Genomic DNA, 11,947 nt, shown 5'->3' with positions numbered 1-11,947 from the left:
TTTTCTGTTGTTGTCAGTAAATAATTATTTCATTAACTTATGCATTAATTGAGATCAGCATTTATCATTATTATTGTAGTGTTGGTAATAGTTACTAATGCATTCTGGGGTAATCATCTTTTTTAAGTAGTAATACTTACATTTGTCCAGTATAACATATACAGTATTCTCCAAAGGCGAGATCTTCGAGCAGCTGCACTACATCTCCTTTACGCAGACATTTCTGACACTGCAAAGGCTGAGGAAAACAGTACTAGGTAGGGTTGTCGAGTTACTGATGATATGAGGTTAACATATGATATGAACTGATGATACGAGGGAGGAAGTTTTATTGCACGACTTATAATTGCATACGAGATCAGGGAAAGATGGTTGTATCTTTAACAATAAACAATCATAATGACAAAAAGGAATACATAAATATAATGGGTTTGCGTGCATCAAAGTTTGAGATTACATACACAGGAAAAAAAGCACAATGACAAGGTTAAATATCTTTGAATAATCTTAATATTCATTTGATCATAATACATCATTTTTGGTGGTGTTGTTTTTGTTATTTATAAGCCTGAGGGATGAAACGTGACTTAAATTCAACAAGAAACATCAACATATTTACAGATTTAAACCTGAATTAAACCTGTCACTTCTATCTTTTAAGTTGTTGCGCTTGTTATAACATAATAGGTCACATGACAACATCGCATTCATACTTAACAAGATTTGGCTGTAGAGTACGAACTCTTTTAGGGCTCGTTAAGTAAGTACTTACTGAAATTAAGTACCTACTCATTGAGTATGTGGTCAACCATAGTGTTTTGTACTTCATCGGGGACAAATGACCTTTGACCTAATCCCCTTCATTTTTCTGTTCTCCTCCTATTCCTCTTTGTCTCCCACTACCATGATTCATTTTCCAAAACACATAATCACTTGTGCTCTTGTTCATATTATCCTCCGATTCTGACCTGTGTGTCAAAAAAAAAGAAAAAGAAAAAAGATTCCTCTAGTGAAAGAGATTTTAAAAGAGGTTTAAACAGTAACAGTAAAAATGTGTTTTTCTCTCAGAGCAGAGTGAGATTATCAGACACTGTTTATATTGCTGTTGTGTTTCAGTCTATGGCAGAATGAATCTCCTGAACCCAGCTGTGTGTCCATGAAGAGTGACTGGTCAAAGAAACTCCCCATTGAATTCAGTTTGCAAGACTCATTTGCTGATCTGAGGTGTTGTTTAGTTTACAGTATAATAAATATATATGATATTAATTTACTAATGTGTATTTAATGCATTTATAAATATGTACATTTAATTTAGACAAAAACAGGAGATATCAGAATCATATATAGGAAAGAAGAACTTGGACTCCATTTTCAAGGTTTGTGTGTGTGTGTGTGTGCATGTTTATGTGGACACAAATTTGTATAATGACATGGGCATGACAGAGGTAATTACAATATGAAGGTGGTTTATGAGGACACTGCCTATGTCCCCGTAATTCAAAAGTCTTAAAAAACATACTAAATGGTGTTTTTTTTGAAAATCTAAAAATGCACAAAGTCTCCTGTGAGGGCTAAGCCTAGGTGTAGGGTTGGTGTAGGGCAATAGCACACACAGTTTGTTTCACGAGTTCACACTTACATATATTTAGCACGAGTAAGGTAATGCGTATTTGGCGTGTATAGTAATGCGTAGTTGGCGTGCTGTCCTGGGGAAGGGCTCCGGGCTCAGGAATGGCCCGAACCCAGAGTACCCCCCCATAGTGTGGTGAGAACTCTAGTGATACCTTCTTTGAGTGGAGAAGGGGTGGAGGAGGGATGCTGATTATCCGTCGAGTGAACAGAGGTATGTCAGCTGTATTTATAGCCGGACATTGATTAACTGGAGTGGGAACCTCCTGTGTTAATTAGGCTAAGTATCTGACATGCTCCTCCCGAACCTTGTTAATAAAACATAATTTCACGAGTTCACACTTACATATATTTAGCACGAGTAAGGTAATGAGTATTTGGAGTGTATAGTAATGCGTAGTTGGCGTGCTGTCCTGGGGAAGGGCTCCGGGCTCAGGAATGGCCCGAACCCAGAGTACCCCCCAAAAAGCAATTGTAATAGACAGCCGCCAGACTAAGAACCCCCCAAATACGCACTGAGGTCTGGCGGGAGATAGTTTTGAGAATCGCTTGTATGATAGGCCAAATTTGCGTGCTCCGTGGGAGCGGTTTGGCATAGGATGGGTAGGCTCGACCGGCCGCTGGTGGATTGCGTGGTTGGTGCTCGGTCGGGAGGACTCGAACCAATGCTTGACAGTGTGCTCACTGAGTTGGAACGGGTGAGCCCTACTGGCCGATGGAGGAGGAGGAGCAGCGTCATTGTGGGCCCTGCTGGCCGTTAGCCCCTGCTAATCAGAGGACAGAGGGCAGGTAGCTGACCGAGAGAGCCCATGAAGCCTCCGACTGGAGATCAAGACTCCGGATGTCAGACGAGTGGGTCCTATCGGCCTGACAAGATAAAAAGAGTTTGGGACGCCCGGCAAGGACGCTCTCACGACATCCGACGGGAGATCAAGACTCACGGCATCGGATGGATGAGCCTCGCTTGCGGGCGTCGAGTATAGGAGCCCAGCCGGGAGAACTCTCGCCGACGTCTGACGTGAGATCAAGACTCGCTGTGTCAGATGGGTAAGTCTCGCCGGGCAGGTAGGGAGAAAAGGAAAACCGGTACTGGGAGGGCTCTCGCAGCATCCGATGGGGAGATCAAGACTCGAGACATCGAACGGGTAATCCTCGCCAGGCGGGGTAAAAGGTGTGGGTTTTTGGCTGAGAGGTTCGGACAGCGTTCGGCAGGCGGGACGAGACCCTTGGCATCAAACGGCTGGGCCTCGCTGACCGTCAGACGGAAGGTTAAGTAGGGCGGCCGGGAGACTCTCGCCGACGTCCGACGGGAGATCAAGACTCGCTGTGTCAAACGGGTAAGTCTCGCCGACCGTCAAAGGATAGAGTAGTTTAGTCTAGCTGGGAAGCTCTCGCCGTCGTCTGACGGGAGATCAAGACTCGCTGTGTCGGACGGGTAAGCTTCGCCGAGCGTGGGACTTGAAAAGGTAAGGTTGTCTGGCCGGGAGGCTCTCGCCGGCGTCTGACGGGAGATCAAGACTCACGCATCGGACAGGTAAGACAGAAAGGTAAAGATGAGTGGTCGGGAGGCTCTTACTGACGTCCGACGGGAGATCAAGACTCGCTGTTTATTGGACGGGTAAGCCTCGCCGGCCATAGGATGGAAAATGTAAGGTTGTCTGGCCGGGAGGCTCTATGTCATCCGATGGGAGATCAATACTCGCTGCATCGGAATGGTTAAGCCTCGCCGGTGGCAGATTGAAAGCCAAGATTGCCTGGCCGGAGGATGTTTTAGCGTTCGACATGGTTCGATACTCGCGGCACGAAAGGCAAACGTCACAAGTAGTTGAAAGAGAAACATATTCTGAAGGCTCTTGTTGCGTTTGATGGGAGATCGAGACACGCGGCGTCAGTCGGAAATGCGTCGCCGCGCGAAGGACGGGAGGGCAGAGTTATGTGGTCGGGAGACTCTTGCCGACATCCGACGGGAGATCAAGACTCGCTGTGTCAGACGGGTAAGTCTCGCCGACCGTCAAAGGATAGAGTAGTTTAGTCTAGCTGGGAAGCTCTCGCCGTCGTCCGACGGGAGATCAAGACTCGCTGTGTCGGACGGGAAAGCTTCGCCGAGCGTGGGACTTGAAAAGGTAAGGTTGTCTCGCCGGGAGGCTCTCGCCGGCGTCTGATGGGAGATCAAGACTCACGGCATCGGATAGGTAAGACAGAAAGGTAAAGATGAGTGGCCGGGAGGCTGTTGCCGACGTCCGACGGGAGATCAAGACTCACGGTGTCAGTCGGGAAAGATTTGCCGAGCGAAGGTCGGGAGGGCGAAGTTATATGATCGGGAGGCTCTCGCCGACGTCCGATTGGAGGTCAATACTCGCTGCGTCGGACGGGTAAGTCTCGCCGAACGTAAAAATGGAAAAAGTTAGGGTTGTCTGACCGGGAGGCTCTCGTGGCATCCGATGGGAGATCAATACTCACTGCATCGGATGGTTAGGCCTCGCCGGTGGCAGACTGAAAGCCAAGATTGCTTGGCCGGAAAGCTGCTTTAGCGTTTTGACGGTGGTTCGATACTCACGGCGCAAGTAGGCAAAACGTCACCGGTATTGAAAGAGAAACTTATTCTGAAAGCTCTTGTCGTATTTGACGGGAGATCAAGACTCGCGGCGTCGGTCGGGAATACGTCGCCGAGCGAAGGGCAAAGTTTATGTGGTCGGGAGGCTCTTGCCGACATCCGACGGGAGATCAAGACTCGCTGTGTCAGACGGGTAAGTCTCGCCAACCGTCAAAGGATAGAGTAGTTTAGTCTAGCTGGGAAGCTCTCGCCGTCGTCCGACGGGAGATCAAGACTCGCTGTGTCGGACGGGAAAGCTTCGCCGAGCGTGGGACTTGAAAAGGTAAGGTTGTCTCGCCGGGAGGCTCTCGCCGGCGTCTGATGGGAGATCAAGACTCACGGCATCGGATAGGTAAGACAGAAAGGTAAAGATGAGTGGCCGGGAGGCTGTTGCCGACGTCCGACGGGAGATCAAGACTCACGGTGTCAGTCGGGAAAGATTTGCCGAGCGAAGGTCAGGAGGGCGAAGTTATATGATCGGGAGGCTCTCGCCGACGTCCGATTGGAGGTCAATACTCGCTGCGTCGGACGGGTAAGTCTCGCCGAACGTAAAAATGGAAAAAGTTAGGGTTGTCTGACCGGGAGGCTCTCGTGGCATCCGATGGGAGATCAATACTCACTGCATCGGATGGTTAGGCCTCGCCGGTGGCAGACTGAAAGCCAAGATTGCTTGGCCGGAAAGCTGCTTTAGCGTTTTGACGGTGGTTCGATACTCACGGCGCAAGTAGGCAAAACGTCACCGGTATTGAAAGAGAAACTTATTCTGAAAGCTCTTGTCGTATTTGACGGGAGATCAAGACTCGCGGCGTCGGTCGGGAATACGTCGCCGAGCGAAGGGCAAAGTTTATGTGGTCGGGAGGCTCTCGCGGCATCAGATGGGAGATCAATACTCGCTGCATCGGATGGTTAAGCCTCGCTCGTAGGCTGACTGAAAAGCCAAGACTGCTTGACTGGACGGCTGTTGAAGCGTTTGATGGGTGTTCGATACTCGCGGCACCGGATAGGTAAGCCTCACCGTTAGTTGAAAGAAAACCATCTTCGGAACGTTCTTGATGCATTCGACAGGAGTTCAATACTCGCGGCATCGGATGGATAAGATTAGCTGGTAGTCGGCCGGAGAAGCAAGGTTGCTCGACCGGGAGGCTCTCGCCGGCATATCAATACTCACGGCGTTGGATGGGCAAGCCTCGCCAAAACGTAGGACGGAAGGGTAAAGTTGTGTGGTCGGGAGGCTCTCGCTGACGTCCGACTAGAGAACAAGACTCGCGGCGTCGGACGGGTAAGCCTCGCCGACCGTGGGATGGAAAAGGTTAGGGTTGTCTGGCCGGGAGGTTCTTACGGCATCCGACGGGAGATCAATACTCACTGCGTCGGATGGTTGAGCCTCGCCGGTAGACCGACTAAAGGGCACGGGTTGCTTGACCGAGAGGCTGTTGTAGCGTTTGACGGGAGTTCAATACTCATGGCACGAGCGGGTAGGCGTCGCCGGTTGTTAAAAGACAAACATATTCGGAAGGTTCTGGCCACGTTCGATGGGAGATCAATACTCACAGCATTGGACGGCTAAGCGCTCGGCCGGGAGGCTCTCGCTGGCATTTGGTAGGAATTCAATAATCAAAGCGTTGGAGGTGAGCCTTGCCGGTAGTTGACAGAAACGTATATGCTCCAACGGGAGCGCTCTTGGAGCATCTGACGGTGAGTTCGATACTCAGGATAATTTGAGTCGACTAAAAGGGGAGACGCTATGAGGATTACTTGCGCAAATGTAGACAATCCAATAAGCTACTTCTGATGACGTCAAATCTTGGTGCTACTTGCGTTCGAAGTTAAGCATATGACAAAATAGGACTTCCTGTGCTAGCGTAGCCCAAATAAATGCCTTGGATGGATAGGCATGGCTTGGAAGCAGAGGTGATGTCAACTTTTGACAGCCAGGCACTGACCCATGATTTTATCAAATGGATTAACTGATCAATGTCCTACTATTGCGAGAGAATCGTCGAGAGGAAATCGAGGCGTTTATGCTTGAAACGGAGAGTTATGCAGAGCTGATAGATCGATTAGAATGCATTTCTTACCCCGGAAATTTTCCTAGCAGCCACACCGACGGGCTAATGCTGAGAAGGTGATCATTGAAAAGGCTGATCATGAACCCTTGTTTAGTTGCTCCGCCTATAGAGGAAAAGCTGAACAGATTATAACGGTGAAACAGCTGAACGATTAGATCACACAGTGACAATTAGACGATTGTCGGGCTATTTGAGTCCTCTGTAGGCTTTGATGAAATGCGTATGCATGTTTGATGATATTGTTTGATATTTTATTAAGTTAGTTCAACGGAACCATAAGTTACTTACTTTTGATACTTTATTCAAAACGATTATGGCCTATTGTGGCCTGCAATGCATCTGTTACCGAATTGCTTGTTAGTGATGGCCTTGGATGAGGGGTCTATGGCCGCACCTGCCTGGATCCGTACTCGGATGTTGTAAGCCACTAGCGGTGGCTCCGAGGTAACAGCATTTGGTGGGACGGGCAGTGATGTTGCTGTAAAAGAGGATATTGTGACTTTAAATGAAATAAAGAGCTGAGAGGAAGAGAAGCGGGGGCCCAAATTTCCATTAGAGGCAGCCTCATGCGTCATATGGTGCTTGCTTCACCGGCCATAGCTATAAGCCATGGGAAGAGAGTCCTGAATAATTTGAGAAGCCTGCTCTGCTAGCGGAGGTAGCCTCACGCTAGTGTCTGCTTCGTGAGCTGGAGGCCACTGAAAAAAACAAAATAAAAAGGGGGTTGTTAGTTTCTATAGAAAAGGCTCCTGCGGGAGCGGTCACTGCAGCGGCAGTGGACAAATATAGAAAAGGCTCCTGCGGCAGCAGTCACTGCAGCGGCAGTGGAGAAATACAGATAGGGCTCCTGCGGGAGCAGTCACTGCAGCGGCAGTGGGGAAATACAGATAGGGCTCCTGCGGGAGCAGTCACTGCTGCGGCAGTGGAGAAAAATAGAAAAGGCTCCTGCGGGAGCAGTCACTGCAGCGGCAGTGGGGAAATACAGATAGGGCTCCTGCGGGAGCAGTCACTGCAGCGGCAGTGGGGAAATACAGATAGGGCTCCTGTGGGAGCAGTCACTGCTGCGGCAGTGGAGGAAAATAGAAAAGGCTCCTGTGGGAGCAGTCGCGGCAGTGGGGAAACACGGATAGGGCTCCTGCGGGAGCAGCCACGAAAGTGGTTTGAGACTTTTAGCTGGACATGCTGGAATGTCCAGGTAGCCTGCAGTGTTGCCGATTTAGCCATTTGTTGCACTAGCCTAGTAACTTGTTTACCAAGCAACAAATGTGATTTAAAAATTATTTGGTAAAGCATTTTTATTTTTTTTTTAAATCACACATGGAAAAATATTGGAACCGCTAGCCAGCCAGGTGGCACATCGGCTGGTAACTTACTCTTTGGGAGAGGTGCCTAGCAGTACACGTTTCACGTATGAATTAAGATGCAGTTGTGCTTGTTGCCTTAATTTTTGGTTTGTACCTATGATTGTTAATCATTTACTGTTGGTCCACTGTGAGAAATTCTCTCTTTTCCACTGTTGGTTTTAACCATAAAACAAATTAATCTTATCCATCTTATGTCCATTTATTGAAATGCAATGTGTAAATTAATTACAGGTAAAAAAAAAGCTGGTGAAAAATAAGGAAAGTTTGAGTAATTCCAGTCTGTATCCTGAGCACTTGTGTCATGGTTATGTTACGCACCCCACACAGAAGGCCGTGTTGACAGATCAGAAAGTCCTGTAGAAACAGGAGAAATTGAGGAGACCGAAGCAAGTGCGTCTGTGTCGCACATCATCTCCAGAAATTGTGAGAGCGCCGGCGCAAGCACAACGCTACTGCCCTGTACGAGTCCTCATTTTCAAATTAAAAGTCCCAATCTCACTCAACAATAGACAGCGGTTTTCAGCTTCCCAATACATTTGACATAAAATATATGTAAGATACGACACAGTATATGGAAAATAAACCTTTTCTTACAAAATCACGATACCCAAGGGTGTCACAGTTACATAGTGACATTAACATCCAATGATGTCGCGACGTCTTTTAACACTTTGATCAACAAATTACTTGCCTTTAGCGATTTTACCTGAGAATTACTTTTCTCGATCTATTGGCCGCCTTGTCGGCTGGAGTGGATTTAGGAGTGAGGCTGGTTTGCGCGGTGAAGAGTAGATATTGTAAATCCGATTTGTTTACTCTCGCGAAGACGTTGCGCCGGAATTAATCAGCGTTTGCCACAGGCTTAAATACGAACCACTTTCCGATCGGAGGGATTGTTGGCACGGATATTTGCAAGAGGATGGAAGCGACGCCAGTGGAGGTGAGGTAGCCTCGGCGTCGAGCAGAAAGCAGCGGCCGCGGCAAAGCACTGAAGCTCGGCGGCCGTGTCTGGCGGAAAAAGACCGATCATGGGGCCGGCAGATTGGCCCGAAGATCCGAAAAAATCCTCAGTATCTGCCTCGTTGTTTGGACGGGACGCGTTGAGTCTGAGATGTCGTGGTAAAAGGTGCAAACCGCTGATTATCCGTCGAGTGAACAGAGGTATGTCAGCTGTATTTATAGCCGGACATTGATTAACTGGAGTGGGAACCTCCTGTGTTAATTAGGCTAAGTATCTGACGTGCTCCTCCCGAACCTTGTTAATAAAACATCATTTAGTATAAAAACCATTACGCCTATGGAGAGTCCCCATAAACCACAAAAAACAACATGTGTGTGTGTGTTTGTTTGTTTGTTTGTGTGTGTGTGTCCCAACACAAAAGTCCTCTTAGCAGAAGCATTAAGAAATTAAGGCATCTGTAAATCCTTCTCTACAATTTTATATCATCACATCTACATTTACCTTCAAATTTTCTTTCTCACTCACCTAACACATGTAAAGTAATATGTAGGCCACGACAAAGTTGGTTAATGATCACTAAAGTAGAGAAGCTGAATCCATATGTAACCTGACTACTGCACAAAGATGAACATCAATCTAACAAACAGCCAATCCAGTCAAACTCCCTCTTTTAACCTCAGTATCTGTAGACGCTAATGATTTAGTGGAAGTTATGAGCAGGTGTGAAATATTTCAGTGATGTCTAGTAAGCTACAAATATATTTAGTCTGTGATTAAATGAAAGTTCATTGTTTGAATATTCACTGTGATTCCAGGAGATTGAACACAAAATCATATCTGTGATGAAAAGTGAGTTAGAATGGTTTAAGAGACTTTTGGGTCCAGATTACTCAGAATGCTCTGAAACAGACCATTGTGCTGACGAGGGTCATAGAGGAGTCAGAGAGAGGCTTCTGAAGATCACACTGATCATCCTGAGGAAGATGAACCAGACAGACCTCGCTAACACACTACAGACCAGTAAGAGCTCTGGATCAGCTGATTATAGCCTGTGTTTTTATTATGAACCTCCTGTCTCTGAATCTCATGACACAATCTAATATCTAACATATCAAACCTAAAAATACATTTCTAAAATATTGCTCTGCCAATAACAAGAATTATTTCCTTTTCTCAGAACTGATGCCTGTGTATCAACAAAAACTCAGATCCAGACTACAGAATAAATATCAGATAATCAATGAAGGACTGTCCAATCATGGAGACTCAACACGTCTGAATGAGATCTACACAGAGCTCTACATCACAGAGGGAGGCAGTGGAGAGGTCAATAATGAACATGAGGTGAGACAGATTGAGACAGTGTCCAGGAGACCAGAGACACAGGAGACACCAATCAACTGCAATGACATATTTAAACCCTCACCTGGACAAGACAAACCCATCAGAACTGTGCTGACTAAAGGAGTCGCTGGAATTGGAAAAACAGTCTCTGTGCAGAAGTTCATTCTGGACTGGGCTGAAGGAAAAGCCAATCAGGATGTTCATTTCATATTTCCACTTCCTTTCAGGGAGCTGAATCTGATACAGAAAAATCTCAGTCTTGTGGATCTTCTAAACCAGCTTCACACAGAAACCAAAGAATTTAAGTCAGCAGATTATGAAGACTACAAAGTCATGTTCATATTTGATGGTCTGGATGAGTGTCGACTGCGTCTAGATTTCCAAAACAATCGGAGCTTGTCTGATGTGACAGAATCAGCCTCAGTGGATGTGCTGCTGACCAACCTCATCAAGGGGAATTTACTTCCTTCTGCTCTCCTCTGGATCACCTCTCGACCAGCAGCAGCCAATCAGATCCCTCCTGAGTGTGTCCACCAGGTCACAGAGGTACGAGGATTCAACGATCCTCAGAAGGAGGAATATTTAATGAAGAGAATAAATGATCAGAGTCTGGCTGATAGGATCGTCTCACACATCCAATCATCAAGAAGTCTGTTCATCATGTGTCACATCCCAGTCTTCTGCTGGATTTCAGCCGCTGTTCTGGAGAGGATGATGGGTAAAGCAGAGAGAGCAGAGATTCCCAAGACTCTCACACAAATGTTCACACACTTCCTGATCTTTCAGACCAAACTGAAGACTCAGAAGTATGATGGGAAATATGACCTTGATCCTCGTCAGGCTAGAAAGACTATTCTGTCTCTAGGAAAACTGGCTTTTGAACAGCTGGAAAAGGGGAACCTGATCTTCTATGAAGAGGACCTGAAAGAGAGCGGCATTGATGCCAGAGAAGTGTCCGTGTACTCAGGAGTTTGTACCCAGATCTTCAGAGAGGAGTTTGGACTGCAGCTGGGGAAGGTGTACAGCTTTGTTCATCTGAGTGTTCAGGAGTTTCTTGCTGCTTTATTCAAGCTGCTGTCCTTTTCTGAACAAAACACAGGACTGATGAATGAGTTCAGATCAACAATGACCAGTTTACTGAAGAGAGAAGTGGACAAGGCCTTACAGAGTGAGAACGGACACTGGGACCTTTTCCTCCGGTTCCTTCTAGGTCTCTCACTAGAGTCTAATCAGAGTCTCTTACAAGGCCTCCTGAGAACGACAGTAAGCAGCTCTCAGATCAATCAGGAAACAGCTGAATACATCAAACAGAAGATCAGGGAGAATCCCTCTCCAGAGAAATCCATCAATCTGTTCCACTGTCTGAATGAACTGAATGACCGTTCACTGGAGCAGGAGGTACAAGCATACCTGAGCAGAACAGGTGCCAGTCGTCTCTCTGGAGTCAAACTGTCTCCTGCTCAGTGGTCGGCTCTGGTGTTTGTGCTGCTGAACTCAGAAGAAGAGCTGGATGAGTTTAAACTGAGTAAATATGATCCATCAGAAGAATGTCTCCTGAGGCTGCTGCCAGTGATCAAATTCTCTAGAAAGGCTGAGTGAGTATTTTACAGTGTCTTTGTTTTATTGAGTAGGCCTGTGTTTCTCTACACTATTTCTGTATATTTTGAGGTCTCCTTTATTTGACACAACTAGTTGATGACACAGAGCACTTTATGACCTGATTATTTAAATCAATTGTGTCAGATAAGAGAGATTCATAGTGGGGAAGTCGTGGCCTAATGGTTAGAGAGTCGGACTTGTAATCCGAAGGTTGCGGGTTCGAGTCTCCGGCCGGCAGGAATTGTAGGTGGGGGGAGTGAATGTCCAGCGCTCTCTCCGCCCTCAATACCACGACTGAGGTGCAGCAAGGCACCGACTTGAGCAAGGCTCAATAATAAATAATCCCCAACTGCTCCCCGGGCGCTGCAGCATAAAATGGCTGCCCACT

At 46.9% G+C, this 11,947-nt stretch overlaps 1 protein-coding gene across 1 annotated transcript in view; it reads left to right on the top strand.

Moving 5' to 3' along the window:
* Positions 1–9,443: 9,443 nt before the first annotated feature.
* The window catches only part of LOC306875296 (NLR family CARD domain-containing protein 3-like), a gene marked incomplete at its 3' end in the record, with an annotated part of 28,251 nt that continues 25,747 nt past the window's right edge, over positions 9,444–11,947 (top strand). The window contains exons 1-2 of the mRNA XM_079425764.1: positions 9,444–9,636; positions 9,794–11,555. Of these exons, the coding sequence (XP_079281890.1) occupies positions 9,459–9,636; positions 9,794–11,555 (1,940 nt within the window). The 5' untranslated portion in view covers positions 9,444–9,458. The remainder of the gene's footprint in view (positions 9,637–9,793; positions 11,556–11,947) is intronic.

Source organism: Barbus barbus (assembly GCF_936440315.1).
Source record: "Barbus barbus genome assembly, chromosome: 9".
Lineage (NCBI taxonomy): Eukaryota > Metazoa > Chordata > Actinopteri > Cypriniformes > Cyprinidae > Barbus > Barbus barbus.
Note: the sequence above shows the minus strand (reverse complement) of the source record. Positions and strands in the feature narration are given on the sequence as shown.